The following is a 26952-nucleotide window of genomic DNA, read 5'->3' on the forward strand; positions in this document are numbered from 1 at the left end:
CAGACTCCACAGCCCCCAGATGTGCTGCAGATGCAGGTGTAGCCGGTCATGGCCGCCGCATCAGAACTTAGTGTTTGGACCAGGCTAAGGCGTGGGGGTTGTAGTGGGGGCGAGTGGTCCTCAGGACCTGACACTAGTGGCTTTTTCTTCTCACATAGTTTGTTTTTTCATGTGGTAGGGACAGTAGCTTACATATTTTTATTCTCATAGTGAAGTGAGGTTCTCAGTGTGTGGGTGCCTGTGGTCACAGCGCTTTCTCGCAGGACACTTGATGCGGGAGCTCGGTGACGTCATTGAGTCTGGATTCCATCACGGAAGAGACTGCCTGTTTCAGAGGCTTGCTGTGGCTACCTCTTCCTGCTTTCTGAGATTAAGCATGAGTTACGTGCTTGCAGGGCTTTGTTTGGAAGAGGAGAGTGAAAGGGAATTTAAATGTGTTTGGGCTATTGCTGAATGAGGCAGAAAAGGATTCCACAGATTTTAGTTTGTTTGTATATTATATGAATTTTATCATCAGCTGGCCAGTTGCCTGTTTCTGCTGTGTTCCACTTTTAAAATTTTTATTAAAAAGATTATGTGGAGGTTCCCTAACAGTCCTAAAACAGATTCTGATAAACCTCAATTGAAAATTAAATCAAGTTCACTGAATTATAATCAAATAACTGTAGGGAAATTGAAAGAAATAAGTAGATTTTTATTACTTAGAGTTAGATATTTTGATTTCCCCATTTCATCTTGTGTATTGGTGCTAAAAATTATCTTTGTTATATAGACTTGGGAGCCAAAGTATTCAATTTGATCCATGGAGAATAGATTCAGAAAAGGAATTCAGAGAGTAGACTCTCTAGACGTGAATGGTGTTCCCCTGCACGGCAGCCAAGGACTGGAGCGTGTCCTTCACGTCTGGCAGCCCTGCCAGGAGACAGATTGGGAGCAGGCATGGGTGGTGGTCAGGTGAGGGGGGCCTTGCCTGGGGGTGGGGGATCTGGCCTCTTCTGCCTCACTGTTGACTAGCTCTGGGCTGGCCAGGGGGAGGTTGAAGCCTGGGCTCCTGCCGCAGGTAGCCTGCGTTTTGTCATGGACGGAGGGGGGAATCTCCTTCTAAATGTTCCCAGGGGGCTGGACCTTGATTGCCTGTGGGCGCTTATCTTGTGAGTATAGAAGCCATATTAAGGGGCCGGCGCTGTTTGCAATGCCTGCGTCCCATATGGGTGCTGGTTCAAGTCCCAGCTGCTCCACTTCTGATCCAGCTCTCTACTGTGGCCTGGGAAAGCAGTACAAGATGGCCTGAGTCCTTGGGCCCCTGAGTCCTTGGGAGAGGCTCCTGACTTCTGGCTTTGGATTGGCCCAGCTCCAGCTGTTGGAGCCATTTGTGGAGTGATGGAAGACATTTTCTCCCTCCCTCTCTCTCTATGCCTCTCTGTTACTCTATGCCTTTCAAATAAATTAATTAATTAATTAATTAAGAAAGAAAGAAACCATGTTAAAACAGTTTCCTTTCCTGTCTTATGGGGTGGTCAAGAAGAAAAGGTACGGATTCCTGATGAAATCTTCCACTGTTCCCAAACACTTTAAATTGGCCAGATGGGAAATGCCGTGGAGTCTGACCAGGCAAGCGTGGTCTCAGGAAAGTTAGAATATTTGAAAAGTTTTAGAGCCAGATTCTTTGAAAACACATTATGCAAGCTTTTTTTTTTTTTAAGATTCATTTATTGTTTATTTGAAAGGCAGAGTGACAAAGAGAGCGTTTTTACTTCTGTTGTTTTACTCCCCAAAATGGCCTTAAATGGCTGGAGTGATTCTGGCCAAAGCCAGGAACCTGGAACTCCATCTGGGTCTGGGTCTCCCTTGTGGGTGGCAGGGGCCCAGACACCCTGGACCATTATCTGCCTCCTTCCCAGGCGTCACAGCAGGGAGCTGCATCAGAAGCAGAGCGCTCTGACATGGGCTGGCAGTGTTGCAAGCCAGTGCTCGGCTCCCTGCATCACAGTGCTGGCCCAGTCCTGTGGACTCCGAGACTCTGGCCTCCTGGCGTGTATTTCACTGAGGGGCGAGATTGCCTGGGGCAGTTGATCTGTGTAGGGGGAAGTCATCCAGCGCTGCCCTGGGCCCTCAGCTGCCATCCACTTGATTCATTAGTGTAGAAGTGTAGGCCTTATCTTGATCAATCAGACATTTCCAAACGACATGGGTTTTCTTGCTTGTGGTGCTGGTGGATGTGAGTTGCAGGCTCTGTGACGAGTAGGAGAATCGCATCTACGCAGGTGCAGTACGGGGCTGGCTCATGCCCATAGCAGGTACTTGGTGGATACTGGTTGCAAGGATGGAGTGACGGAGGTGGAAAATACCTGTGTTCTGGCAGGTTTCTCCACAGTACGTAAATTTAGGAGTGAAAATGGCAACCATATGTTTTGTTTTCTTGTTTGTTTTTTAAATTCTGGACCTCTAAGAACACAGTGTTAACAGTCGTTTAATTAATATATAGTAAAGCACGTGCTGAGGGTAGAAATTGTAGCATGGAAGTAATTGAGTGTGGCACTTCATGAAATCACATTTCATCTTTGACTCATCATTTTAGACAGTGGTGGAAGGAGCCTGGTTTAGATTCAGAAAGCCTTCTATTTACTGGTTGCTTTGGTTTAGTCACCTGAACGCGGACGTTGAGCCTAATGTTTGGTGAAGTTCGTGTTTTATCTGATTAGAGCACGTGAGGTGGAACTAGCTAGAATGTATTCACTCTCAGAATGGTGGAAGTTGCTGGGAGGAAGCCCCTGGTGTGTGCCGTGTTTGGGGACACGCAGAGCAGGACCGTTGGGTGGTGTGTTCTGTGGGCACCTCAGCAGCCAGTCACATGGAGTATTTGTTTACAGCCTGAGTGGCGCTGAAGGAAGTCTGTTTAGGACACTCAGCTTACAGGTAAGAAGATGGAGGTACATGGGCCGGCGCCGCGGCTCACTAGGCTAATCCTCCGCCTTGCGGCGCCAGCACACCAGGTTCTAGTCCCGGTCGGGGCACCGGATTCTGTCCCGGTTGCCCCTCTTCCAGGCCAGCTCTCTGCTGTGGCCTGGGAGTGCAGTGGAGGATGGCCCAAGTGCTTGGGCCCTACACCCCATGGGAGACCAGGAGAAGCACCTGGCTCCTGCCATCGGATCAGCGTGGTGCGCGGTGGCCATTGGAGGGTGAACCAACGGCAAAGGAAGACCTTTCTCTCTCTCTCTCACTGTCCACTCTGCCTGTCAAAAAAAAAAAAAAAAAAAAAGAGAAGAAGAAGATGGAGGTACATGGAAGGACTGGGAGTTCCCCAGAGGGGATGAGTGAGTGAGACTGATGGAGAGAACTGAGCTGTGGTTCCTTAGATGGATACTCCCCCCCAAGAGGGTTTTCCTGGGCAGGACCCTTCTCAGCCACGAGGCACCAGACAGGTAGAGTGAGCGCTGGGCAGCAGAAGCATGCGTAGCAGCGACTTGATGTGCGGGTTCTTAGTGAGTAGTCTGCTCCTCCCCAGGGCACAGGTGAGTGTGAGGGTGTCATCCCTGGGTTCCCACAGTGACCTGTGGGGATGGGACCAGAGCAGTCAGAAGGGAAGCTGGGGTATATGTGTGTTGGGTGCGAGAGTCCTGGTTGGTTCGGACTCTTTTTTTTTTTTTTTTTTTTTTTTTTTTTTGATAGTCAACACTTCTTTTAAAGACAGAGTTACAGAGAGAGGGGTCTTCCATCCACTGGTTGACTCCCCAGACGGCTGCAATGGCCGGAGCTGCACCGATCCGAAGCCAGGAGCCAGGAGGTTCCTCCAGGTCTCCCATGTGGGTGCAGGGTCCGAGAACTTGGGCCATCTTCCACTGCTTTCCCAGGCCATGGCAGAGAGGTGGATTGGAAGAGGAGCAGCCAGGACTAGAACTGGTGCTTCAGGCCAGGGCTTTAACCTACTGTGCCACAGTGCCGGCCCCTGTGGTTCAGGCTCTTGTAGTGGCACAGCCGAGGGTTCCTCCTCCCATTTCTGCCATTTCTTTATCTGCTGTGTATGTTTAACTTGGTTTCACTTTAATTTTTAAAAAAACCTTTATTGGAAATTTTAAACTTGTAAAATATTAAAGAGGATAATGTAACCCCTTTTCCCCATTTGCTTGGTTAATAGTTACCAACATGTCGCCAGTCCTGTCATTTAGGCTCCTCTGCTGTCGCCACCCGCCTCACTGGATAATTTTAAAGTGAGCCCCGTGGTTATTCCATTGCCAGTTTTTCTATTCTGTATTTTGGACTAATGAGAAACTTAGTTCAAGTCTGATAGAGGAACCAGTGAGAAGGTCATTAGTTTCAGAGTAACTGAAGATTAAACAGAAGGATTTCTCCTTGATCAGTAACTCTGGAAGGTTTTGATTCCTAAATCATTTCCTTAGCGTGTCAGTGCCACTGCAGGTAGGAGGGGCGTGGCTGAGGCCGGGCGGAGAAGCAGTCATTGGCTCGGGGTGAGGGGCTGAAGGAGCTGTGCAGAGCAGAGCCTCTGGCCGTAGTGTGCAGCCTGCTGAGCAGCGTGTTCATACTCCCGGCTTTGAGCCCTGACAGCAACCTTTCATTTATAATTGAAACGACGTTTTCAGGGGATCCTAGTTCTTGTGTCACTGGGCCAAAGCGATCATTCCTGAGGCCTTTCCTTTTAGGCGAGATCTCGTCATGATAGCTGACGTTGCCTTTCTTGTTTCAGATGGGAATGACTGGTAACACAAGTCCATTTGGACAACCCTTTAGTCAAACTGGAGGGCAGCAGATGGGAGGCGCTGGAGTGAACCCCCAGTTATCCAGTAAACAGAGCATGGTCAATAGTTTGCCCACCTTCCCGACAGACATCAAGAACACTTCGGTCACCAACGTGCCAAATATGGTGAGTTGCTCTGGGTGCTGGGGGTCTCCTCTGGGTGGTTGGGGGATCTTGTGCTCTCATGAAAATGGGTGATAGCAAGATGATCCATACTTCTTGTGAGTGGCTTTCCAACTGTGTGGTGCATTTTCTGTGATGAGCTGGCAAGAGGCGGGGTAGGCAAGGATGAGGCAGCCGCCCCTCCCAGACACCCGTTGTATCCTGGAGAATTCATGTGTGTGAGTCACGTTACCTTCTCCAGGATCGTGACGCTCAGAGACACTGGCTTCTCTAACTCTTGCTGTTTGTTATTAGGTTGAAGATGTCTGTTGAAGCCCATTGATTGTATAACCATCAAGTGCAGGTCATTGATCTTCCAAGAACTGTGTTATGTTGGAGAGAGATGGGTGTTACGTCGTCTGACTTGGTAGATGGCTTCACATGTCTTCCCTCTCTCTAGGGTGTCCCGTGTATAAAATAGGAACTATCTTTGCAACCTTCAGCGTAATGAAGCAAGGTGTTAGTGGGAAAATACCTTCTTTTGCACCACAAAACCAGAAGGTGCCTTCTTTTGTCTGCGCTGCTGTGCACACACCAGCTGCTGAGTGATGTGCGTCGAGAGTGAGGAAAGACCAAGCATAGCCAGCTCGCTGCCTCCCCAGGCCGGAACTTGGCTCCCATGCCGGTGTCCCGCACACATTTTTGCAACAGCAGTTCAGGAAGACTCAGAAGAAATCTAGGGGGTTATGTTTAGGAAAAGTTGTGTGTGTGGTTTTTCTTTTAATGGCATATGCTTAGCTTTACATTCTTTTAAAAGTATTTGAAAGGTAAAGTTACGGAGAGAGCCAGAGAGAGTTATCTTCCATCTGCTGGTTCACTCCCCAAATGGCCACAGTGGCCAGAGTAGGCTGATCTGAAACCAGGAGCGTCTTCCTGATCTCCCACATGGGTTCAGGGGCCCAAGGACTTGGACCGTTTTCTGCTGCCTTTCCAGGCCATAGCAGGGATTTGGATCAGAAGTGGAGCGGCTGGGACTTGAATCAGTGCCCACATGAGATGCCGGCACTGCAGGCGGAGGAGGCTTAACCTTCTACGCCACAGCCGGCCCCTGCTTCTCCTTCTGATAGATCCTGGTTGCTAGGATTGTCTGGTTCCCAACAGTCAGGTACAGCACCTGAGCGAAGCACACAACCCCTGTAGCCCAGCCCCTCGAGTCCTGGGAGCGGTTCTGGCCTGCCTGGAGCTGGGGCCTGGCCGCATGTGCTGCCTTTTCCAGTCCTCCCTGAGGGGACAGTAGTGCTGCTTCCCGTCGGCCGTCACCACTCACACCTGCTCAGTGACCAGGAGCGTGTTTGGGCTTCACAGTGAAAGCGTCTGCGTTTCCAGAATGAATGTACTGCGGCAGGGTAGCTGTGACCTAGCCATTTCCTCCCTTTTCCGTCTAAACCCTTTGCAGCCCCGGTGCCCTGTGCCACGTCCTTCACTCATAACCTAGAGACAGCATTCCTCCAGTCCCATCCTGTGGCGCTCCGCTGCTGCAGAGGCCGCGCTCACCAAAGGCTGAGGCCCTGGGGCCCTGGAGTGTTCATGGCCCTCCCCCCCACCCCCCCACCCAGGCGTGACAGTCAAAGGGGTGTCTGGGTACTGCCATGTGTTACCTGGAATGCATTCATGGACTGCAGCTGTACGTCTCTTCCAGAGAGTCGTTGAGATAGGCAGTTGCAACTCATCTTTTTGTCTTTTCTCCTGGACATCGGACAGAAATAAAAACAATTCTCTCAGCCTCTGCCCCCCTCCCTCCACCTCTCTCTCTCTCTCTGACTTCTCTGGGTCATGGGAAACGGAGGTAGGTAGCCTTCCATTTCTTTCGAGGGTAAACTTTGAGTGACCTCCCAGGCTGGGTTCCTGTACCCTTTATCCCAAGGGCCTGGCACAGCCCTGTGTGCTCCTTATGAGGGTGGCGTTAGCACCCAGGGCTCAGCGGCAGCTTTCCCAGCCTGCATTTTACTTTTGCTGTAGCAGCCGCTTACGCGTTACCTCTGGGTCCCTTTGCAGGTAAGGAAGTTGAGGCTCCGCAGTCTCTGGTTCTCCAGGCTGTGGAGCTTCCTGTTGGAAAGCCCGCAGCTCTGCTCTAATCATGTCCTGAAGGCCTCTGAGCGCCTGTCTGCTGGCTGCTGTGCAGGCCTGTGCTCCCGCGGCGTGTTTGCAGTTCCCCCGCTGAGTCAGGTGGTCTTCTTGAGTTTGCTAAATTTTATCTGGCCTCTTGAAGTGCGCAGATTTTTGCAATGAGGGAAAGTGGGTAGGGGAAATCTAGGTCTATTTGATGAAAAGAAGAAAAATACAGCATTTTGTTTGGTCGTGCTTTTGGGGATAATCTTTTGAGGAAGTTGAACCGGACTTGGTGTGGGGCACAGTTCAGGCCAGGACTCTGGTGCGGAATCACCCAGTCGCCTGGTTGAGCTCTCGTTGCCTCGTGGTCGTTCTGCCTTCCTCCTTTCGGTAGGTCTGCAGCATCCGCGGACATGGCCTGTGGTCACCTTCTCACGTGTGCCTCGCGGGTGAGCCCTGTGGCGCTCCTGGAGTTCAAGCCACGGGAGCCGTGGGTCACAGCCCTGCTGTAGCGGTTCTGAGGAGCCTGCAGTGGCGGAATTGTCCCAGGGGCCTTCTTAGAGGGTCCGTCAGGGAGGGGGTGGACAGCAAGATTGGAAAGGTGAGAAGAAGCCGCAGAGGCCCCAGGGAGCTGATGGCGCTGGCCTGTGTAGGAGCTGGCAGAGGTCTCGTGGGAGGCAGGAGCACTGTGAGTAGAAGCTGGGGGCTCGGAGGTCCTGCAGGAAAGGCCGTGGCTCTCAGGGAGGCGGTCTGACATCTTTGTTGGTTAGAGAGACTGTTCTGGCTCCAGGTGAAGCCGGGATTGAGGAGGGATGCACTGCTGTGGTCTAGGTCGGGATCCAGCCGGAACAGGAAACTGGACACAGGGTTGGCTGCTAGGGGGAGAGCTTGGTTGAGTGGGAGCTCTGGGTAGGAGATGAACAGAAATGTCTCAGTGACTCCACCCTAGAGACTCCTTTAGAGACGCATATGGGGATGATAGTCCTGGTTCCTGGACTCTGGGACTGCCCGGTTCCTGGTGAAGCTAGCTTGTCTTGCTAAACTTTGGGTTGGGTTTTCCAAGAACACTGATTGGAAGTGGGCTGTGTCATTGAGAGTGGTTGGTGACCAGATGGGTTCACCCTTCAAGTTATCACACATGGTAGCCAACAAGGGCTATTTCTAACAGGGAGTTCATATGCGTAGGTTTTTTGTTTGTTTTTAAAGAAAAAATCAAAAGCCCCATCCTGGGCCAGCACTGTGGTGTAGAGTGTTAAGCCTCTCCCTGCAGTGTTGTCATCCCATATGGGCGCCAGTTCAAGTCCTGGCTGCTGTACTTCTGATCCAGCTCCCTGCTGTTGAGCCTGGGAAAGCAGCAGAAGATGCCCAAGTGCTTGGGCCCCTGCACCCATGTCGGAGACCTGGAAGAGGCTCCTGGCTCCTGGCCTCAGCTTGGTCCAGCCCCAGCCATTGTGGCCATTCGGGGAGTGAACCAGGGGATGGAAGATACTCTCCCCCTCCTGCTTCTGGCTATCCTTCTCTGTAACTGACTTTCAAGTAGATAAATCAGTCCTTTGTTTTTAAGCCCAACCCGCAGGCTTCACCTGCAGCGCGGGAGGTTTGTCAGAGTGCTGCCCGTGGGGTGATGCTGGGGTTTGTTGATTGTGTGTCAGAGCATTTTGCAGTGGAGGTTTGATGCAGGGCCCCTGACAGCTGCTGCAGCCACCTCTAACAGATGGGAACTGTGGCGGCAGGGAAGGGCTGCCGGGGTGTCTTCCCGTCGTGGTCCAGAACCCTTGTGGGACATTCGCGTGCTGGGCCGTGGGCCGTCGGCCTTCCCAGCTGCCAGTGTGTGGATGTGAGCCTCTTCTGCAGCTCTGGACCCCGCCTCACCGCGAGCGGTGGCTCCTGAGCAGTGCGAGTCCTCCTGATTCAGACCCCGTAGCAGGAAGGGAGGAATTTGGGGCGTTGTGGTCAGTGTTAGGAAGCTTCAGATCACCTCAGTTTCCTGGTTTATGCACCTAATTCCCTCTAATGTGAGTCAGGACTTTCTAATGCAAGGATGTGTCAGAAAGCTTGTGGAAAATGGAATTAAAAGGTAAGTTTATTTTGGTGCAGAAAAATTTTTGATCCAAGCATACAGGGAAGTCCTCAAAAAATCCTTGTAAAATGTATATTATGAAAAAAAATTCAGGCAGTTTTTGCAGCTAAATAAAGTTATCTTTTAATCACACTTTTCCATAAGCCCTAAAAAGAACTAAAAATTTTAAATTTATTTTATTAAAGGCATACGACAGAGGGGAATCTCCCTTCCACTAGTGCACTCCCCAGTGCTCACAACAGCTGGGGCTGGGACTGGGCCAGGCGGGAACCAGGAGCCAGGAACTTCACCCAGGTCTCCTACATGGGTGGGAGGGACACAGCTACTTGAACCGTAGTCTGCTGCTTCCCGGTGCACAGTAGCAGGACGCTGGGATTGGAAGCAGTGTCAGAACTCAAACTCAGTACTCCAGTGTAGGCTGTAGGTATCCCAAGCAGCGTCTTCACCTGCACACTGAATACCTGCCCGCATTTTTCCATAAACTTCTTGATGTTCCCTTATCATGGCCTGTGGTTCTTTGTCTTAACGCTGAATTCTGCAGTTTTAAAACCAGCTCCTCCCTTGGTTCTGTTAGAGAACAAAGCTTGTGAGAGCCACTGTCCCCTGAAAGGTCAGTAAGCTTAGTGACCAGTAGTCTTTGTGTTCACTTTAGTTAAGGCTGTTGGGAACTTTCCTTAAAGTCTGCCATAGGCTCAGTGACAGTCACTATGTAAGTTACACGTCGTGTTGTCTCCTCACCAAGCGATTCTATGTAAAATCACTGTGATTGTGAGATGTACCTCACTAATAATTGGAAAACATAGCAAAAGATGTGGGAATAAGCCTTTGTCCAAAGTTGTTAGGAATGTACCTGCTTGTGTATGTTTAAGAGTCTGCATCAATTACTCCCGTCTTACTGCCTCCACGTATATCTACAAGATCTCTGAGAAATGTGTATACAGGCCTTGGAAGAATAACCTTTAGGCCAGCGCTGCGGCTCACTAGGCTAATCCTCCGCTTTGCGGCACCGGCACACCAAGTTCTAGTCCCGGTCGGGGCACTGGATTCTGTCCCGGTTGCCCCTCTTCCAGGCCAGCTCTCTGCTGTGGCCCGGGAGTGCAGTGGAGGATGGCCCAAGTGCTTGGGCCCTGCACCCCATGGGAGACCAGGAGAAGCACCTGGCTCCTGGCTTCGGATCAGCGCTGTGCGCCGGCCGCAGCGTGCCGGCCATGGCGGCCATTGGAGGGTGAACCAACAGCAAAGGAAGACCTTTCTCTCTGTCTCTCTCTCACTGTCCACTCTGCCTGTCAAAAAAAAAATAAAAAAAAAAAATAACCTTTAGTCGAAAATTCTTGACAGAAGTTAACAGTGAATCTTTTCTTCTCTTTAAACTTAGCCCCAGTCGTTTTGGCAATAAGTATCAGCTGGAAAATAGAGTCTGAGCACAAAGTACGCTATGTGACACGTGCAAATGGTAGGAAACTTTAAATTGAGAAAAATCCGAGTGCTTGGATAGCAGACACACTCGTCTGCGCTGCAGGTACTCAGGCCAGATCACTTGTGTAACTTTCTTCCTGATGGGTCTCTCACTAACCAACAGGTGTTTTTCCAGAATCTTGTTAGCATAGTCCTTCAGCCGACCCTCCCAGTTGGGGGCATAAATTCTCAGCACAGACACTCAGGTCTCGCCCTTCATAAAGTAGAGGCTGGGTCAGAAGGCTCCTCGAGTCTAAACAGGGTGAGCTACATACTTAAAATCAGCACCACGGCCGGCGCCGTGGCTCACTAGGCTAATCCTCCGCCTTGCGGCGCCGGCACGCCGGGTTCTAGTCCCGGTCGGGGCGCCGGATTCTGTCCCGGTTGCCCCTCTTCCAGGCCAGCTCTCTGCTGTGGCCAGGGAGTGCAGTGGAGGATGGCCCAGGTGCTTGGGCCCTGCACCCCATGGGAGACCAGGAAAAGCACCTGGCTCCTGGCTCCTGGCTCCTGCCATCGGATCAGCGCGGTGCGCCGGCCGCAGCGCGCCGGCTGCGGCGGCCATTGGAGGGTGAACCAACGGCAAAGGAAGACCTTTCTCTCTGTCTCTCTCTCTCACTGTCCACTCTGCCTGTCAAAGAAAAAAAAAAAATCAGCACCACAGCGCCTGCCTGCCTGCCAGTGGGAATATTTACCAGGTATTACTGGTAAGTAACTGTTGGAAGAACTCAGTAAATAGCCCATTTCCTAGGTCTGGCTGAGGAAGTCACAGGCAGCAATGAAGCCTCCCAAATCACACCAGCCTTTGCATTCCCTGGGTTATCCTGACTTCTTAGCTGTTCTGAAGGTTGGAACCCATTAGAAAACAGTCTGTCCAATGATTTTTTTGCCAGGTTACCAGAAACTTGCTGTAGTGAGTGTCCTTGAAGAATATGCTTGTGTTTGAGTGTGTCCACAGTGTTCAAGAAGAACACTCCTGTGAGAGTTTTGAATAAATAGATGATTCTCCTGAACTTGTCATTCAGTGAGTGGTCCTGATGCCACTTAAGACCCTCTAACTCGGATTGGACTGGCTGGTGTACATGGTTACTGGGCCTTTACCTTGACTGTCACAGTAGGGCCAGCACCTCCTACCTTGTAGGGGGTCTTTGTGAGGTAGCAGGTAACCCCCACCCAGCCTGGGAGGACCTCCTACCCAGGTCTGAGGCTGTAAGGGGTGGGAGCCCCTCAGTGAGCCCTGCACGTGCCACCTGCCCCTGCCTCAGCTCCCCACTTGCCCGTCACGTTTCCCTGCCTGCCTTGGACATTCTCTTCCCACTTCAGAATCATAGCTTCTTTCATGTGGAAGAGGAGTTATGAATCATTCTGATCCAACTTGCTCATTTGCAGTTATTTTTCTATGAATTCAGATCTTAAATTTTTTTTAAAGATTTATTTATTCATTTGAAAGAGTTACACAGAGAGAGAAGGAGAGACAGAGAGAGTTCTTCCATCCGCTGGTTCACTGCCCAGTTGGCCGCAATGGCTGGAGCTGTGCCGATCCGAAGCGAGGAGCCAGGAGCTTCTTCAGGTCTCTCACATGGTTGCAGGGTCCCAAGGGCTTGGGCCATCTTCTACTGCTTTCTCAGGCAATAGCAGAGAGCTGGATCAGAAATGGGACAGCCGGGCCTTGAGCCAGCACCCATATGGGATGCCGGCAGTGCAGGCGGTGGCTTTACCCACTACACCACAGTGCCAGCCTCTGGATCTTAAATTTTTAAAAAATTAATGAACATCAAGCAACAAGAAGAAACCACAAGACACTTCATGTGTCTGTGTAGCTATGTTCTTGCAGTTGATTTTGTCGGATTGAGGAGCCATATGTTAGTGAACACGTTCTTTGTCTTCTGACCCCAAGTCTTTGTGTTCACACTATTGTAGGGTCCTGTGGAAGAGTCGGAACAACAGACCCTGAAGAGCCACGCTTGTCCCACGTGGTGTTCACTGATTTTAGTGGAGGCTTTGGAGGAGTCGGTTTGCAGGTCTAGGGAAGGAGTGTGCAGGGAGCATGGTTCTGCACTCTGTTGGAATGTGGGAGGCTGGGGCCAACTCCAGGGACCTCAGCCCCGTGTGAGTTTGGGGCAAGGGTGCATGGAGGGAGGAAGCCAGTCCCTTCCGTGTTCTTTCTTGGTCAGTATCTTCTGTTTGGAGACATGGTGACCTGCTCTTGGGTGTGTTAATGGAGAATCATATGCTTTCTGTGAAGAATGCCAGGATAGGCTTTGCTGTCCACGCTCCCTGTGCCTGTTTCTGACTGTGTCACCTGGATGAAATATAGGGAATCGGGAAAAGGGAGCTGTGGCTAATGACACAAAATGCGTGTGACAAAACAGTTGTAAAAGTGCATGTTAAATATGTACAGTTACTAGTGTCAAGGTGAAAAAAAGTTTTAAGTACCCGTTAGATGGGCCTTAGAATTAAGGAGTTTGCCTTTACAGGTCATTTGCTGGCTGGGGTTCAGTGATGGTTGAGGCTGCTGAGTTATGGTGACAAGTGACAAGGGCCGAGCCGTGTGGTCAAGTTCAGGAAGGAGGGCTGCGAGAGGGGAGTGCTCCCAGCAGCTTCTGGTCAGTGAGAGTTTACCTGCTGTTACCTGGGCCTCAGGTTGCTTAGAAGTGAAAGTGACTCCTCCCACATAGCCTATGTATTGAAAGGCTTCTGACAGAGGCCATCATAGGGCTTCTCAACAAAAGCCCGGGACCAGGCCCCCGCATCGTGTTTCTCTCGAGTCGGCGGGCTGCTACCTTGTCCTTTGATAGGAAAGCTGTCCTGGTACTGTGGTTTTGCATTGCTGTGATTGCTATTAAGAGATGCCTTGCAGGCATGAAAAAAGCACTAATGTTGGGGCTGGCACCGTGGCTCACTTGGTTAATCCTCCACCTGCGGCGCCAGGACCCCATATGGGTGCTGGGTTCTAGTCCCGGTTGCTCCTCTTCCAGTCCAGCTCTCTGCTGTGGCCCAGGAAAGCGGTGGAGGATGGCCCAAGTGCTTGGGCCCTGCACCTGCATGGGAGACCAGGGGGAGGCTGCTACCTTTGGATTGGCGCAGGGCGCCAACTGTAGCGACCATTTGGGGGGTGAACCAATGGAAGGAAGACCTTTCTCTCTGTCTCTCTCACTGTCTAACTCTGTTTGTCAAAAAAAGAGAGATGCCTTGCATGTTTGTTGATATCGACATCTCCTGGTTGGAGCTCTTAGTTCCTGTGGTCTGCCAGTGTTGCCATTAGATTCTCTGAGAAACTGTGCAGAGGAAGACCGTCCTCAAGCGGGGGCACAGAGGTTCCGGGTGGGGCTCCCTCTGCCAGGTGGCCTGTTTGCCGCCGGAGAGCTCACCACCTGGACAAGGGAGATAACACAAAATGATCACTACTTAAGGCAACAAGTAACAGTATACAGTTTAACCAAAGGCTGTTTAAAACACACTGTTAAAAAAAAAAAAAAAGGTTACAGAATAGTACTTCGACATCATTCGGGTTTTTTTTTTTTTTTTTTTTTTTTTTTTTTTTTTTCAGACAGAGTGGACAGAGAGAGTGAGAGAGAGAGAGGCAGACAGAAAGGTCTTCCTTTTTCCGTTAGTTCACCCCCCATGGCCGCTGTGGCCGGTGCACCATCCTGTGTGTCCGGAACCTGGGAAGAGCTTGGCTGGGCTGCATGAGCAAAATGCAGCAGTCCAAGGATCCGAGGGTGGGTATAAAATCCTGGCACCGTGATGTGAGATGTGACTCTTCACTGGGGCAAAAGCGCTAAGCCAAACACCTGCTTGTTAATGGTTGCATCTTGCTCTGATGAAGGTCTGTAGCCTGTTCTGCCTTGACAGACCTTTAGAGATTTTTGCTTTCAATTTTTTGGTAATCTCTAATCCAAAAGTCTGAAATCTGAAATGCTCCAGAATTTGAAACTGCTGACAGTGTGATGCTACAAGTGAGACAGGCTGTGGTCAGAGCTGTGTAAGACTACCTGCAGGGGCCGGTGCTGTGGTGCAGCGGGTAGAGCCGACACCTGCAGTGCCAGCATCCCATATGGGCGCCGGTTTAAGTCCCGGCTGCTCCACTTCGATCCAGCTCTCCGCTATGTCCTGGGAAGGCAGTGAAAGATGGCCCAAGTCCTTAAGCCTCTGCACCCACGTGGGAGATCCAGAAGAACTCTTGGCTCCTGGCTTTGGATCAGTACAACTCTGATCATTGACTCCAATTGGGGAATGAACCAGTGGATGGAAGACGACTCTCTCTGCCTCTCCTCCTCTCTCTGTGTGTAACTCTGACTTGCAAACAAACAAATAAATAATTTCATGTTTAGATTTAGATCCAGTTCCCAGGATAGCACATTATGCATATGCAAATATTCCATAATTAAAAAAAAAAAAAAAACGAAACACTTGTGTTGCCAAACATTTTGGATAGAGAGAGTCAAACTGTGTTTAGTCAGGGTGTGGTGCATATCTTCACACATGCATTTTAGCATATACCCATCCAGTTAACTTCCCTAATAAATTTCAGGAAGTCTACTAGATCAAAAGAAATATACATTTTTCCTTTTGCTATACATAACTTAAAAAACTTCATCAACGGAGTACTTAGGAACGGTGTGTCAGTATATCCTCGTCAATATGTTAACATTTTGGGGGCTGGCGCTGCGGCACAGCTGTTAGAGCCACAGTCTGCAGCGTCAGCATCCCAAATGGGTGCCTGTTGATCTGCTTTCCATCCAGCTCCCTGCTAATGCTCTTGGGAAAGCAGTGGAGGATGGCCCAAGTACTGGGCCCCTGCGCCTGCGTGGGAGACCTGGGGAAAGCTCCTGGCTCCTGGCTACGACCTGGCCCAGCCACAGCCATTGTGGCCATGTGGAGAGCGAACCAGCAGGTGGAAGATCTGTCTCTCCCTCTCTCTCTAACTTTTCCTTTCAAGTAAAATAAATAAATCTCTTAAAATTCGTTATTTTTAAGTTTTAAAAAGTTTTTTAAGTTTATTTTCTATTTTTTTTATTTATTTTTTTATTTTTTGACAGGCAGAGTGGACAGTGAGAGAGAGACAGAGAGAAAGGTCTTCCTTTGCCGTTGGTTCACCCTCCAATGGCCGCCGCGGTCGGCACACTGCGGCCGGCACATTGCGCTGATCCGATGGCAGGAGCCAGGTACTTATCCTGGTCTCCCATGGGGTGCAGGGCCCAAGCACTTGGGCCATCCTCCACTGCACTCCCTGGCCACAGCAGAGAGCTGGCCTGGAAGAGGGGCAACCGGGACAGAATCCGGTGCCCTGACCGGGACTAGAACTTGGTGTGCTGGCGCCGCAAGGCGGAGGATTAGCCTAGTGAGCTGCGGCGCCGGCCTATTTTCTGTTTATTTTGATAGGTGAAAGAAAGCCCCATTGTTCTAGTTTGTTTGTTAGTTAATGAGGTAGATCTTTTTTAAAAAACCGCTTTCTTGAGATAAAATTCGTATACCATACAGTCCCCCTTCCAAAGCACTGTTGTGTGGTGGTCACTGAGATCAGCCCAGAGCATTTCCTTCTCTGTGCATGAACACTCCTGGTTCCTGTGGCCCTTCACCCTAGCCAGTCACACATCCCCTTTCTGCCCCTCTGGATTTAAGTATTCTGGACACTTCAGAGAAACGGAATCGGGCCCGACTGACTGCTTTCACTGAGCATAGTGTTTTTAAAGTTCTTGTTGTAGCAAGTGTCAGTGTGTCCTTCTGTGTAGATGAATAATAATATTCCACTTTGGAAATACGTAGATTTTTTCCATCCATCAGTAAATGAGCATTTGAGTTGCTTATGTTTTTAGGATATTACAAATAATAGTGCGCTGAACATTTTCATTAGATTGTTGTGTGTGTGAACCTGTGGTTTCAGGTCTCTCCTGTGTATGCCTAGGTGCGGGAGTCTGGGGTCATACAGTAATTCTGTTTCACTGTTTGAGGAATTGCCAGAATGTCTTCCACATGGCTGCAGCGTTTTCCTGTCCTAGTAGCCGTGTGTGAGGATTCTCTCTGCGGACCTCCCTGCTCTCAGTGATGCTGTTGGTCCGTGTCTGTCGTCCTACAGTGTTCCTGGCTGGTGTGATAGTGGCTTGCTGTTGGTCATGTCTGTCTGTCGTCCTACAGTGTTCCTGGCTGGTGTGATAGTGGCTTGCTGTTGGTCATGTCTGTCTGTCGTCCTACAGTGTTCCTGGCTGGTGTGATAGTGGCTGTGGTTTTGATGTGTGTTTCACTAATGGCCAGTGGTGCTGATCATCTTCTCAGGGACTTCCTAATCATTCTTGTATCTTCATGGGGGAAAAAATCTGTTACGATCGTGTGTCAGTTTTTCAATTGTGTTGTCTTTTTATTGTTGAGTTGTAAGAGTTTTTACAGGGCCAATGCTGTGGAGACTGATTTGAGTTCCAGCTGCTCCGCTTCCGATCAAACTCCCTGCTAATGTACCTGGGGCGGGTGGGAGTGGAAAAGGGCTCAAGTAGTTGGGCCCCTGCCAGATGACCCAGCTGGAGTTTCAGGCTCCTGACTTCAACCTGGCCCAGCCTTTGCAGCCATTTGGAGTATGAACCAGTAGAAGGAAGATCTCCCTCCCTCCCTCCTTCCCTCCCTCTCTCCCTCTCTCTGTCCCTCTCCCCCTCTCCCCCTCCCTCTCCCCCTCTCCCCCTCTCTCCCTCTCCCTCCCTCTCTGTCCCTCTCCCCCTCTCCCCCTCCCTCTCTCCCTCTCCCCCTCTTTCCCTCCCTCTCTCCCTCTCTCTCTTTCTCTTACTCACTCACTCTGCTGTTCAGATAAATAAATAAACCTTTATTTTAAAAAAATAATTTTTGGTGTGTCCTGGGTGTGAGTTTCTTATCAGATCCATGATTTGCTAACGTCTTCCATTTCTTGATGGTTATCCTTTGATGCATAGGAAGGATTTTGTATGAAATCGAGTTGACTTGTGCTTCTCGTGGCTTCCTAATGCAGAGGTGCGTGTTTGCTTGTGCAAGTGTTACAGCTTCAGCTCTTAGGTTTAGTCTTTGGTCTGTTTGCGTATGACTGGGGATGTTAGTTGTCCTGATCTTTTCCTCATTGTTAGTTGAGAAGACTCTTTTCTCCTCTCTGAGGTGTCATCTTCACATGAATATATAGAAAATGTTTGTGTTTCTTTGCATTTTGTGATATGCTTTTGCATTCTCTCTTCGAAATATTTATTTATTTATTTATGTATTTTGAGAAACAGACAAACATCTCCCATCCACGTGTTCACTCCCTAAATTCCCACAATAGTTACTGTTACTAGGACTGGGCCAAGCTGAAGCCAGGAACTCAATCTAGTCATCCCACCTAGGTGGCAGGGACCCAGATGTTGGAGCCATCACCTGCCGCCTTCTGGGGTGTGCACTGGAGCGGAGGCTGATGCCCAGGCCCTTGAGTGTGGGTTGCAGGTGCCCCAGCTCACGTCTTGACTACGAAGCCAGATGCCCACCCCAGCACTAGCTTTGCTGACACAAGATCAGTGATAGTGGAAAGAATCTCTTAAAGCATATCCCAGGTGACAGGCAGTGCGTTAATATTTGGTAACCTAGGTATACAATATTTCTGTACTTAACAGAAGAAAAGGTAACCGATTAATTTCTTTGAGATGTCAGTGTAATGAATGAAAGAGGAGAGGAGGATGGTAGATGAGGAACTTTAAAAATGACAGCCAAATCTAGGGCGTGGGCTGGAATTGGATCCTGATTTTTGCAAACCAGCTATAAAAGACATACTTTGGACAGCTAAAAAGAAATTGGACCGTGATTGGAATTAGCTGAGGTCGCAGAGTAGTTTGTCTGTTAGGTGATTGTGGCGTCCTTTCCACTTTTCCGTATGATTGAGGTTTTCGTAAATGGAAAGAAAGATCTGAGCGAGTGTCAGCGCGCACTTCTCACCGAACTCCTGACTTCTTCCCTCACTCCGGGCCTCTTTGTCCTTGGACCCTTCTATTCCCTGCGAAGCTGATCAAGGAGACTACTGGGTTTTTACTGCCTTCAGGCAGGGGCATGGTCAAAGGCTGGTTGTTTATGAAGCGTTACCTGAAATCGCAGAAAGTGCCAGGAGTAAGGGTTCCAGTTAATGCTCTACAGTGGGATATTAGTTCATTGAATTCATAGTTGTGTGGTCAGATGCTGTACTGTGATTACAAACAACACCAACCTACTGAGTGAGATGACGGTTTACTGGCTTTACCAGGAGAAACATATATGTGACTTACTGGTAATAGTTCATACATAGGAATCTATGTATGAAAAAGAAGAAAAGACAGAAAGCTAATTACCAAACAAAACAAAAACACGCTATCCTGAACTAAAAAGTTGGAGAAAGAAAGCAAACCATTGACACTTGAGTAGTAGATTCCTGGATTAATCAGGGAAAATGAGCGGGTATAAAAGAGGGTGTTTCTAGGGTTTGGCGTTGTGGCACAGCAGCCAAAGCCCACATAGGTGCTGGCTTGTGTCCTGGCTGCTTCACTTCCGATCCAGCTCCCTGCTGATGGCCTGGAAAAGCAGCAGGGAAGGTAGCCCAAGTGCTTAGGCCCCTGCCACCCACTTGGGAGACAAGGATGGAGTTCAGGCTCCTGGGCTTACCCAGCCCTGGCTGTTGCAGCCATTTGGGAGGTGAACCAGGGCATGAAAGACGGATCCCTCCCCACCACTGCTATGATTCTGCCTTTCAAATAAGTAAATAAATAAGTTTTTTGTAAAAAAAGAAGAGAGTATGTTTCTCTTAGCTGTGCTCATGGTGTCCTGCCTCCCATAGGACTTGGATTTTGCCTTGAGTCATTCTTGGGCTTCTAGGAGCTGTGCTTTGGGGCAAAGCCCCCAGTTTCTCACTTACTGTCTGAGTTCTCAGAAAGATAAAACCCCAAAAGAACACCCTCACATGAACTTTGATTCCTTAAGAGGAAATTTTTCAGAATGTATTTGTTTGAAAGGCAGAGAAATAAACAAATAGTTATATGCATACATTCACTCTCCAATTGTGCATAAATAGCTGGGGCTAGCACGAGGCCAGGATGAAGCCAGAAGCTGGGAGTTCAGTCCAGGTCTCCTGTGTGGTTGATGGGGACCCAAGTGCCTATCTCCCAGGTGTGCGTGAGTGGGAAGCTGGCATGAGGACTGAGCCATGGCTTGAACCCAGGCCCTCATGTGGAATGTGACTGTGCCACGTGGCGTCTTCACTGCTGTGCCAAACTCCCGTCCAGGAAGAAAGGTTTTTTGATAGTTTTTACCTCGTAGTTGCAGATAAGGTTTTGGTGTTTGAATAATAAAAGCAGGGTGAGGTCTAATTCAGGGGAGGTAGTGGGAGTTGTGTTTGAAGAGAAGGTTGGAAGCCCCTGTGGTGTGGGTGAGCCTGCTCTGTAGGTTTCTGGTGACCACTTGCATTTTCTTAGCAGTTCAGAGGTGTGCTTGGTATTCAGACAGACAAAAGCAAAAAAACTATTCTGTGTCTTCAGCAGCTCACCAAATGCTTTAAAAAAAAAAAAATCGTCCGATGTCTGAGTGGAACTTTAATGAAATTCAGAGTGTTTTGTAATTTAAGAAAGCATTCCCTCTGTGGCTGGTGACGTTAGGATGAGTGGTGTCTGCTCAGAGCGGTGACCGCGGTGACACAGGCTGCACGTACTGTCCTGGGCACGTGGCACTGAGGTCTGAAAGGAGGTGCGGACCCTTTCTGCTGCATCAGATATTCGAAGTGAGCAGAGGTTGCGCGGGCTTTGCATTCTTTTTCATTAGATGGAACCAGTGAAGTAGCCAGTGTGTGGCCGTTTGGGACACGCAGAAACAGCAGTTCCAGGTGCCCCAGCCCTCTGCTGCTCTGTGTTGGAGGCTGAGTTGGGTTTTGCTGCTGCAGTCAGAACTAAGTGCCATTTTCTTGCCCGGATGATAAATGTGTGCAGGTGAACTGGAATCAGCCTTCTGTTGGACAGGTTGATTTCTGAACTTCTGTATCTTAAAGTTGCCGTTGGAGTGAAGAGAACAGGTCTTTTTCTCCCAGTGGCCGACATGATCCATCAGCTTTTACATTTGGGAAATAATCAATGACTGTGAATTGGAACTCTGAAAGCTTACCAAAATGTTGTTATTATTTTGTTTTATTTTAGTCCCAGATGCAAACATCAGTGGGAATTGTACCCACACAAGCAATTGCAACTGGCCCCACTGCAGATCCTGAAAAACGCAAGCTGATACAGCAGCAGCTGGTTCTACTGCTTCACGCTCATAAATGTCAGAGACGAGAACAAGCGAATGGGGAGGTTCGGGCCTGCTCTCTGCCTCACTGTCGAACCATGAAGAATGTCTTGAATCACATGACACATTGTCAGGCTGGGAAAGCCTGCCAAGGTAAGTGCTGTGTTCTGACTCACGGCGCAGGTCGGGATGGAATCTGCCCGTGTTCGTGGTCAGTGCTTAGCTCTCCGTGGAGTGACCTAGGGCACACAGCCGTCAGGTTCCCCACACCTGCCAGTCAGGTGTCCTGGAAAGCCCCGCGGAGGAGAAAGGCTGGGCCCTGCACTTGTCCTCTCCTCTGTCCTTTCTCATGGAAGACAGCTGTCACTTCTCGAGTACTGTTTGTTGTAAATGTCTAGCTCGTGGCTTTCTCTTGGGCAGCGGATGTAGGGCATGCAGATGTGGGCACACGCCCTTCCCTGCACGCTGATCAGCTGTCTTGTGTCTGCTTGCGGATCCCCGTCTCCGCGGGCACTTCTTTGCTCCTCTGCCCTGCGCTTGATGCTGCTCCGCTGACAGGGATGATGTCCTAGTGGCTGGCAGTGACGTGGGAACTGTGTACTGTGCAGCCCTGGGGAGGTGGCGAAGGAGGCTCAGCACGCGCCCGACCCCCTGGTAGCCGACACCTCGCTTCCCCCAGAGCCCGTGCTTCCTCTCAGCGGCTTTGCTCTCGTCTTCGTCTCTCTCCTTCTCTTGTGCTCATGACCTTGGGGAAATCTGTCTCTGGGCTCCCTCTCCCCGTTGTGCTGTTTGGGAGTCCCCAGAGCAACCTGAAGCTGAAGAAGCAGAGCAGGGTGAGGTCAGACCTTCAGAAGACGAGCGCTGTGTCAGGCTCGGGACGCTGTCCCCAGAGCACTGCACGCCAGCCCCGCCCCCTTCCAAATCGCCACAGACTTCCTTCTGCTGCTTCCTCAGTTTCTGCAGCTGTAATGTTGAGATAGTTTCATCTTAAACATAATTTAACATTGTTGTTTTCACTGGTGGTATTACAAAACTACATTTACTCTACTTTCATGATTATGTTCAGTATTTTGGGTTGATTAATTGCTGTTTTGTTTTGTGGGCCAAGACTTAATCACCCATCATTCATAACATTGCTTCTGTGGGAAAGCTTTCTTTTTGTTTTTGTTTTTGTTTTTGAATTCTCAGTAATCAACTTACAAACTTTTTGAAAAATAGTCTGTTTGTAAGTTGAGGACCACCTATACTGTGTTATGGTTATACTTGATACCATTTTCTTATGGAATCTGGCATTATAATTTAGGTGTAATTGAAAGTGTGACGATTTGGATAGAAAAATAACATCTCGTTGTTTTTCTGGTCATAGTTGCCCATTGTGCATCTTCACGACAAATCATCTCTCATTGGAAGAACTGCACACGACATGACTGTCCTGTTTGCCTCCCTTTGAAAAATGCCAGTGACAAGCGAAACCAACAAAGTAAGTGAGCACGGGGACAGAGAAGCTTGGAGATGAGCGTAGAGGCTGTGGAGAGTAGGCAGGGAGTGGGCAGGGGTTGCCAGCCAGAGCGTGCAGGGTGAGGTAGGGCGGACAGGGAGCTGAGAGGGTAGCTCAGAGGGAAGGAGAAGGGTCTGGTAGCGTTGGGCTGCCCCTCACTGCCCGCACTCCTGCAGACACGCACTTGAAGCAGTGCCAAACAGCAGAGTCCCTCGATCCAAAGCTGACCCAGAGACTTGCTGTTTCCTGAGAGATACGCACTGTGAAGCTGTGAACACCGTGGCACTTAGTGGTGAAGGTGGGGTGTGGGAGGAGGATTAGAGGGACACTTTTGCAATTGGAAGTCCCTCACGCCAAGTGAGCTGTGAAGGTTCTGTGAGACAGGCTGGATCAGGGTCAAAGCCCACAGGGAGAGTTTGGGAAGGTTTGCCCTCCCGCTCAGTGCCGTGGTTCCCAGACCTCCTTCCACAGTGATTCGTTCGGGCTTCAGGTTGGGTGCCTGTGCCCCAGGACAGGCCTGTCCTGCTCACTCTTATCATTGGCTATCTTCAGGTGTCTGCACACCTTAGCGTGGCCGTCATGCAGTGAGCCCTGTCTTCAGTAGGCCAGTACACGCCCCCCGCCCCCTGGGGGGGGCTCTCCTGCCATTGTAGGTGTTGGGGCAGTGAGGAGGGTGGACATCTCCTTCCATTTTTAAGTCTTTTGCTGTCATTTCAGAGGTGACACTGTGGTCTCCGATTGTGTCCCTCAGTCTGCATAGCTAAGAGCTGGCCCTGGACCCACACCACCCTCCAGCCAGAGCCGCTGCCTCAGAGTCTTCCTCCATGTTGTCTGTGCAGCCTCCTGTATGTGTGTCTTAAGTGTTCGCTCCCTCACGCCTCTCGACCATCGTCTTCCACCCCGCCTCTGCCTGGAGAGCCTGTGCTGCTTTTCTTTGTGGTCAGGGAAGGCCGGGGGAGCGCTTTGTTTCTGAGAGCGCCCTGAGCGTGAGGCACCGTCCCCTTAGGTGAGGCCAGCTGGCTCCAGGGTGCCTCGCTCTGGCCATCACCCTCCTGTCCTGCAGCCCAAATAGCTTTCCTTTATTTATTCATGTTTTAAAAAGATGTATTTGTTTATTTGAAAGTCAGAGTTACGCAGAGAAAGAGAGAGAGAGAGGGAGGTCTTCCATCTGCTGGTTCACTCCTCAGTTGGCCGCAGTGGCAAGAACTGCGCTGTTCGAAGCCAGGAGCCGGGAGCTTCTTCTGGGTCTCCCTCGGACCCAAGGACTTGGGCCATCTTCCACTGCTTTCCCAGGACATAGCAGAGAGCTGGATCGAAAGTGAAGCAGCTGGGACTTGAACCGACGCCCATATGGGATGCCGGCACTGCAGGCGGTGACTTTACTCACTCCGCCACAGCGCCGGCCTCCAGGAGGTTTCCTTTAGAAGTCAGTTTCTTTATTCAGTAAACTTAATCTTTGATCAGCCAAAATTTCAATCACTCACAGTTCCTGGACGTCTCCTACTTTATAAAGTGAAGTTCTGAAATCAGTCTTTTAGAAACAGAGCTTTGCACAGTACTTCCAATGGGGTGCTATGTGTTTTTCATCTCAGTTACTGTGAAACCTTTTTTTCAAGACTAGTACGTTGCCGTGGTTAAATTTCTCATGTTTGAGGACACATTTCAGTAGTGGCCCCAGTGTAAGCCGTTGAAAAGCTTGTATTGTATGAGATGAGGTGCATGAATAGAGATAGGGTTTCTTTCTGAACTTTTAATTTGGGAATGTCGCTTTTCTGGGATCTTCTGTGTTTAGTATGTCCTGAGAGCCATGACTTGCATACTTTTGAGATTTCTCTTTTTAAGAAACATTTAACGTGGTTTCTATTTAAAAAGAGAGAGAGAGAGAGAGACGAAAAAGTAATGTGGTTTTTTGGGTTTTTGTTGTTGTTGTCTCTAAGCAGCCTGTGACTGTGAGTGTTGTGAACCTTGATTTGCTGCTTGCTCTCTCAAGTGGTAAACCACAGTATCTCTACTAGTCAGAACGCAAGGTGTTACCAGGACAGTTTTTTTAGTATAAAATAACAGGAAGATTTAAATGAACTTTGTGTGAGATTTGATGGTTTTTTATGAAAGAAATGAAAACTCTAAAATTTTCAGTGTTTGTTAAATTCGGTTTCAGCTTCAGTGTGTTTTCTCTAGCACCATAGGTTATGGGTATAGAGTTCTGTGAGTGAGAAGGCTGTTACCACATCCTTTCCGTGGATTTCTGTAGCTTCCCCTCTGCTAGAACAAATGGTGCTTATGGTATATGCACCCAGGCTTAGGAATGCAGGGAAGTGTGGAGCTGACTTGACAGCCGAAGGCCGGTGTAGAAGATACGCGAATCCCTGGGCCTGAGCTGGCGAGGAGCTCACACACGCCCTGAGGCCGGGGCCAGCTGGTGCTACCTAGGCAGAAAGGTAGGGCTTATGGAGTCCAGTTTGAACAGAACAACGATGGAAGAACATTCTAGGCTGCAGGAACAGTGTTAGCACAGTGCAGAGCCTGCCGGGGGACAGGTCTGACCGGACTCAGGTTCCTGTACAAGCGAGGTCACTCACAGACAGACTGCGGCTTGTAGGGACCCTGTGGTGCCTGCTCACGTAGGATGGCACAGGGTGAGCTGGGACGCAGCTTTTGGGACTGTGTTGCCCACAAAGATCACACCCCCTGCACACTTTCTTGGTCAGCATGCTTCCACTCTCACTTTTGTAATTCCTGTCTGAACTGAGGGAACTTGGCAGAATTACCTGTGATGGTAACCTGATGTTCTTTGAGGTGAAACCCAGGCCATCTTTTGGCCTACATGGAGGTTATGTTTGCTTTCTGTTTGAATTGTTTCTAGAAACTCTGCGGTCATTGCTCTGGTGCTGTCCATCCGTTATGGAGATGATTTGGTTTGTGTTCGGTCTTCAGGACTTTGCGAGATTACAGACCTAATGCTAGTCATGTCTGGCTTCCAGGAGATTCCAGTGCACAGGTCCTGGAGGACACAGGACCAAGCCCATCTCCTGTGGGAGCTCGAGTTGCCTCTCCTCTGGGCTTCTCGCGGCTGAAGCGTCACGGGCCTGACACAGGCCACGCAGGCGCCCTCCAGGTGCTGTTGGGAAGTGCACAGATGTGGGCCCGCATCCCAGTCCTCTGTTGGAATCTAGGACTTTAACCAGTACCTGGCTGGCGCATTAAGATCTGATGTGCCTTGAAGGGCAGATGTCTGTGTTGGGACTGCGGCGATCTGAGTCATTCTCTGGAGGACGGCGGGTTTCCATCTCAGAATCCCCCAAGGACTGTCTGCGCGGGTGCTGCGGCTTCCACTCCCGTGCCACCATCATCCCTGCTCTTGCTGCTCAGCTCCGCCGGGTCTTCCATTCGTAGGTACCTCGGACTATTCAGAAGCCTTCCTTGGTTCTGTGTGTCAGAAATCCACCTTTTTAAAACGTGCACTCCTGGGGAAGCCTGCTGGCCTGCTCAGTGTTTGTGTCCCCCTGGGAGAACGCTGGAGCCTGTGGTGGGCAGTGGCGGAGGACGGGTTTCTCAGAGCAGCCTTCTCCCTGCCCTCGGGGCAGTGCAGTGCTGCTCCTCCTGCGGCTTCCCTGCTTGGGTGTGAGGGCTTGAGTGTGTGTGACAGGAGGTGAGACTGCGCCCGCGTGCTCACTGCCCGTGAGACCTCGTGCTGGGGCTGCGTGAGTAGAGGTTTCAGCCCTGACCCCCGGCCAGATGGCAGCCGTTTCATCTGCTTCGTGATTGTCCTCACCCTCACCCTACCCTCCAGTTTCTCACCCCCTAACCCCACATCAAAGCTCTGAAATTTAATTTGTGTCCATTTCCGTTGCGTTTCCAAGCCGAGTGCAGTTTTATTGGGCACGAGTAGGAAGCGGAGGCTTTCTGGAGAGTGGAGCACTTGAGTTGCAGCTTCGGTTTCACAGGGCCATCTCAGAACCGCCGTGTGGTCGCTGAGGAAGGAGGCCTGTGCTGCAGGTGACAGAAGGGGCCTCCACAGGAGCTCGGCCGTCCGATTCCTGGGTCGTGGGCTCGTCCTGTAGTGACAGCGAGGAGAATGGTGAGGCAGAGGAGGTTTGGGGAGGTCTTTAAAGAAGCTGGCCCAGCGTGCAGGTGCCAGGACCCTGCGGGGTGGAGTGTGACGCAGGAGGACTGATGATGCATGAAACGCTGCCGTAAGCGCTAGACAGGAGAAAAGAAGTAAAAATGGCCAAGTGAGCAAGTGGTCTTGACATGGAAGGAGAAAATGGGAAGGAAGTGGAAACTCTGCAGACGGTGCCTTCTCGGGGCACCGGGGGAATGAGTGTCGCTGTTCTCATCACTGTTTTTAGACCATAGTGCTTGGGCAGCTGGGAAGTGACAGGCCGCGGGCCCTGGACTCTGCACAGCATTTCACGTGGCCCAGTGGCCCAGGGCGAGAGAAGTGGGAAGCTGAGTCCCACCTCCAGATGTGCACAGGACATGAGCAGAGGGTTTGTTTTGTTGTGTTTTTTCCTGGTCCAGGGTCCCAAGCTGCAGTTCTGTGTGCACTAGTGCTTACTGACTTAATCTCTGTCTCCCAGCACCTTCCGTGCTCAGCACAAGTCTGCGGCCTGTGCTTCTGCAGAGTCTGTGGTGGGGAGAGTGAGGCCAAGAGTGAACCCAGAATGTGAGACCCGGGAGGCACTGTGGGGATTCAGAGGGGGCTCGGGAAAGCCGGGCAGAGCGCTCGCTTCTCAA

At 50.3% G+C, this 26952-nt stretch overlaps 1 protein-coding gene across 3 annotated transcripts in view; it reads left to right on the forward strand.

Annotated features, from left to right (window-relative positions):
- The window catches only part of CREBBP (CREB binding protein), a 134692-nt gene that overhangs the window by 62222 nt on the left and 45518 nt on the right, over positions 1-26952 (forward strand). For 2 of the 3 annotated variants that reach the window (XM_051836278.2, XM_070063984.1), the window contains 3 exons: positions 4703-4879; positions 20630-20870; positions 22084-22197. In XM_051836278.2, coding sequence (XP_051692238.2) covers positions 4703-4879; positions 20630-20870; positions 22084-22197 — 532 coding nt within the window. The remainder of the gene's footprint in view (positions 1-4702; positions 4880-20629; positions 20871-22083; positions 22198-26952) is intronic. The other variant, XM_070063983.1, reaches the window with a different exon arrangement.

This window comes from Oryctolagus cuniculus, chromosome 19 (genome assembly GCF_964237555.1).
Source record: "Oryctolagus cuniculus chromosome 19, mOryCun1.1, whole genome shotgun sequence".
Classification (NCBI taxonomy): Eukaryota; Metazoa; Chordata; class Mammalia; order Lagomorpha; family Leporidae; genus Oryctolagus; species Oryctolagus cuniculus.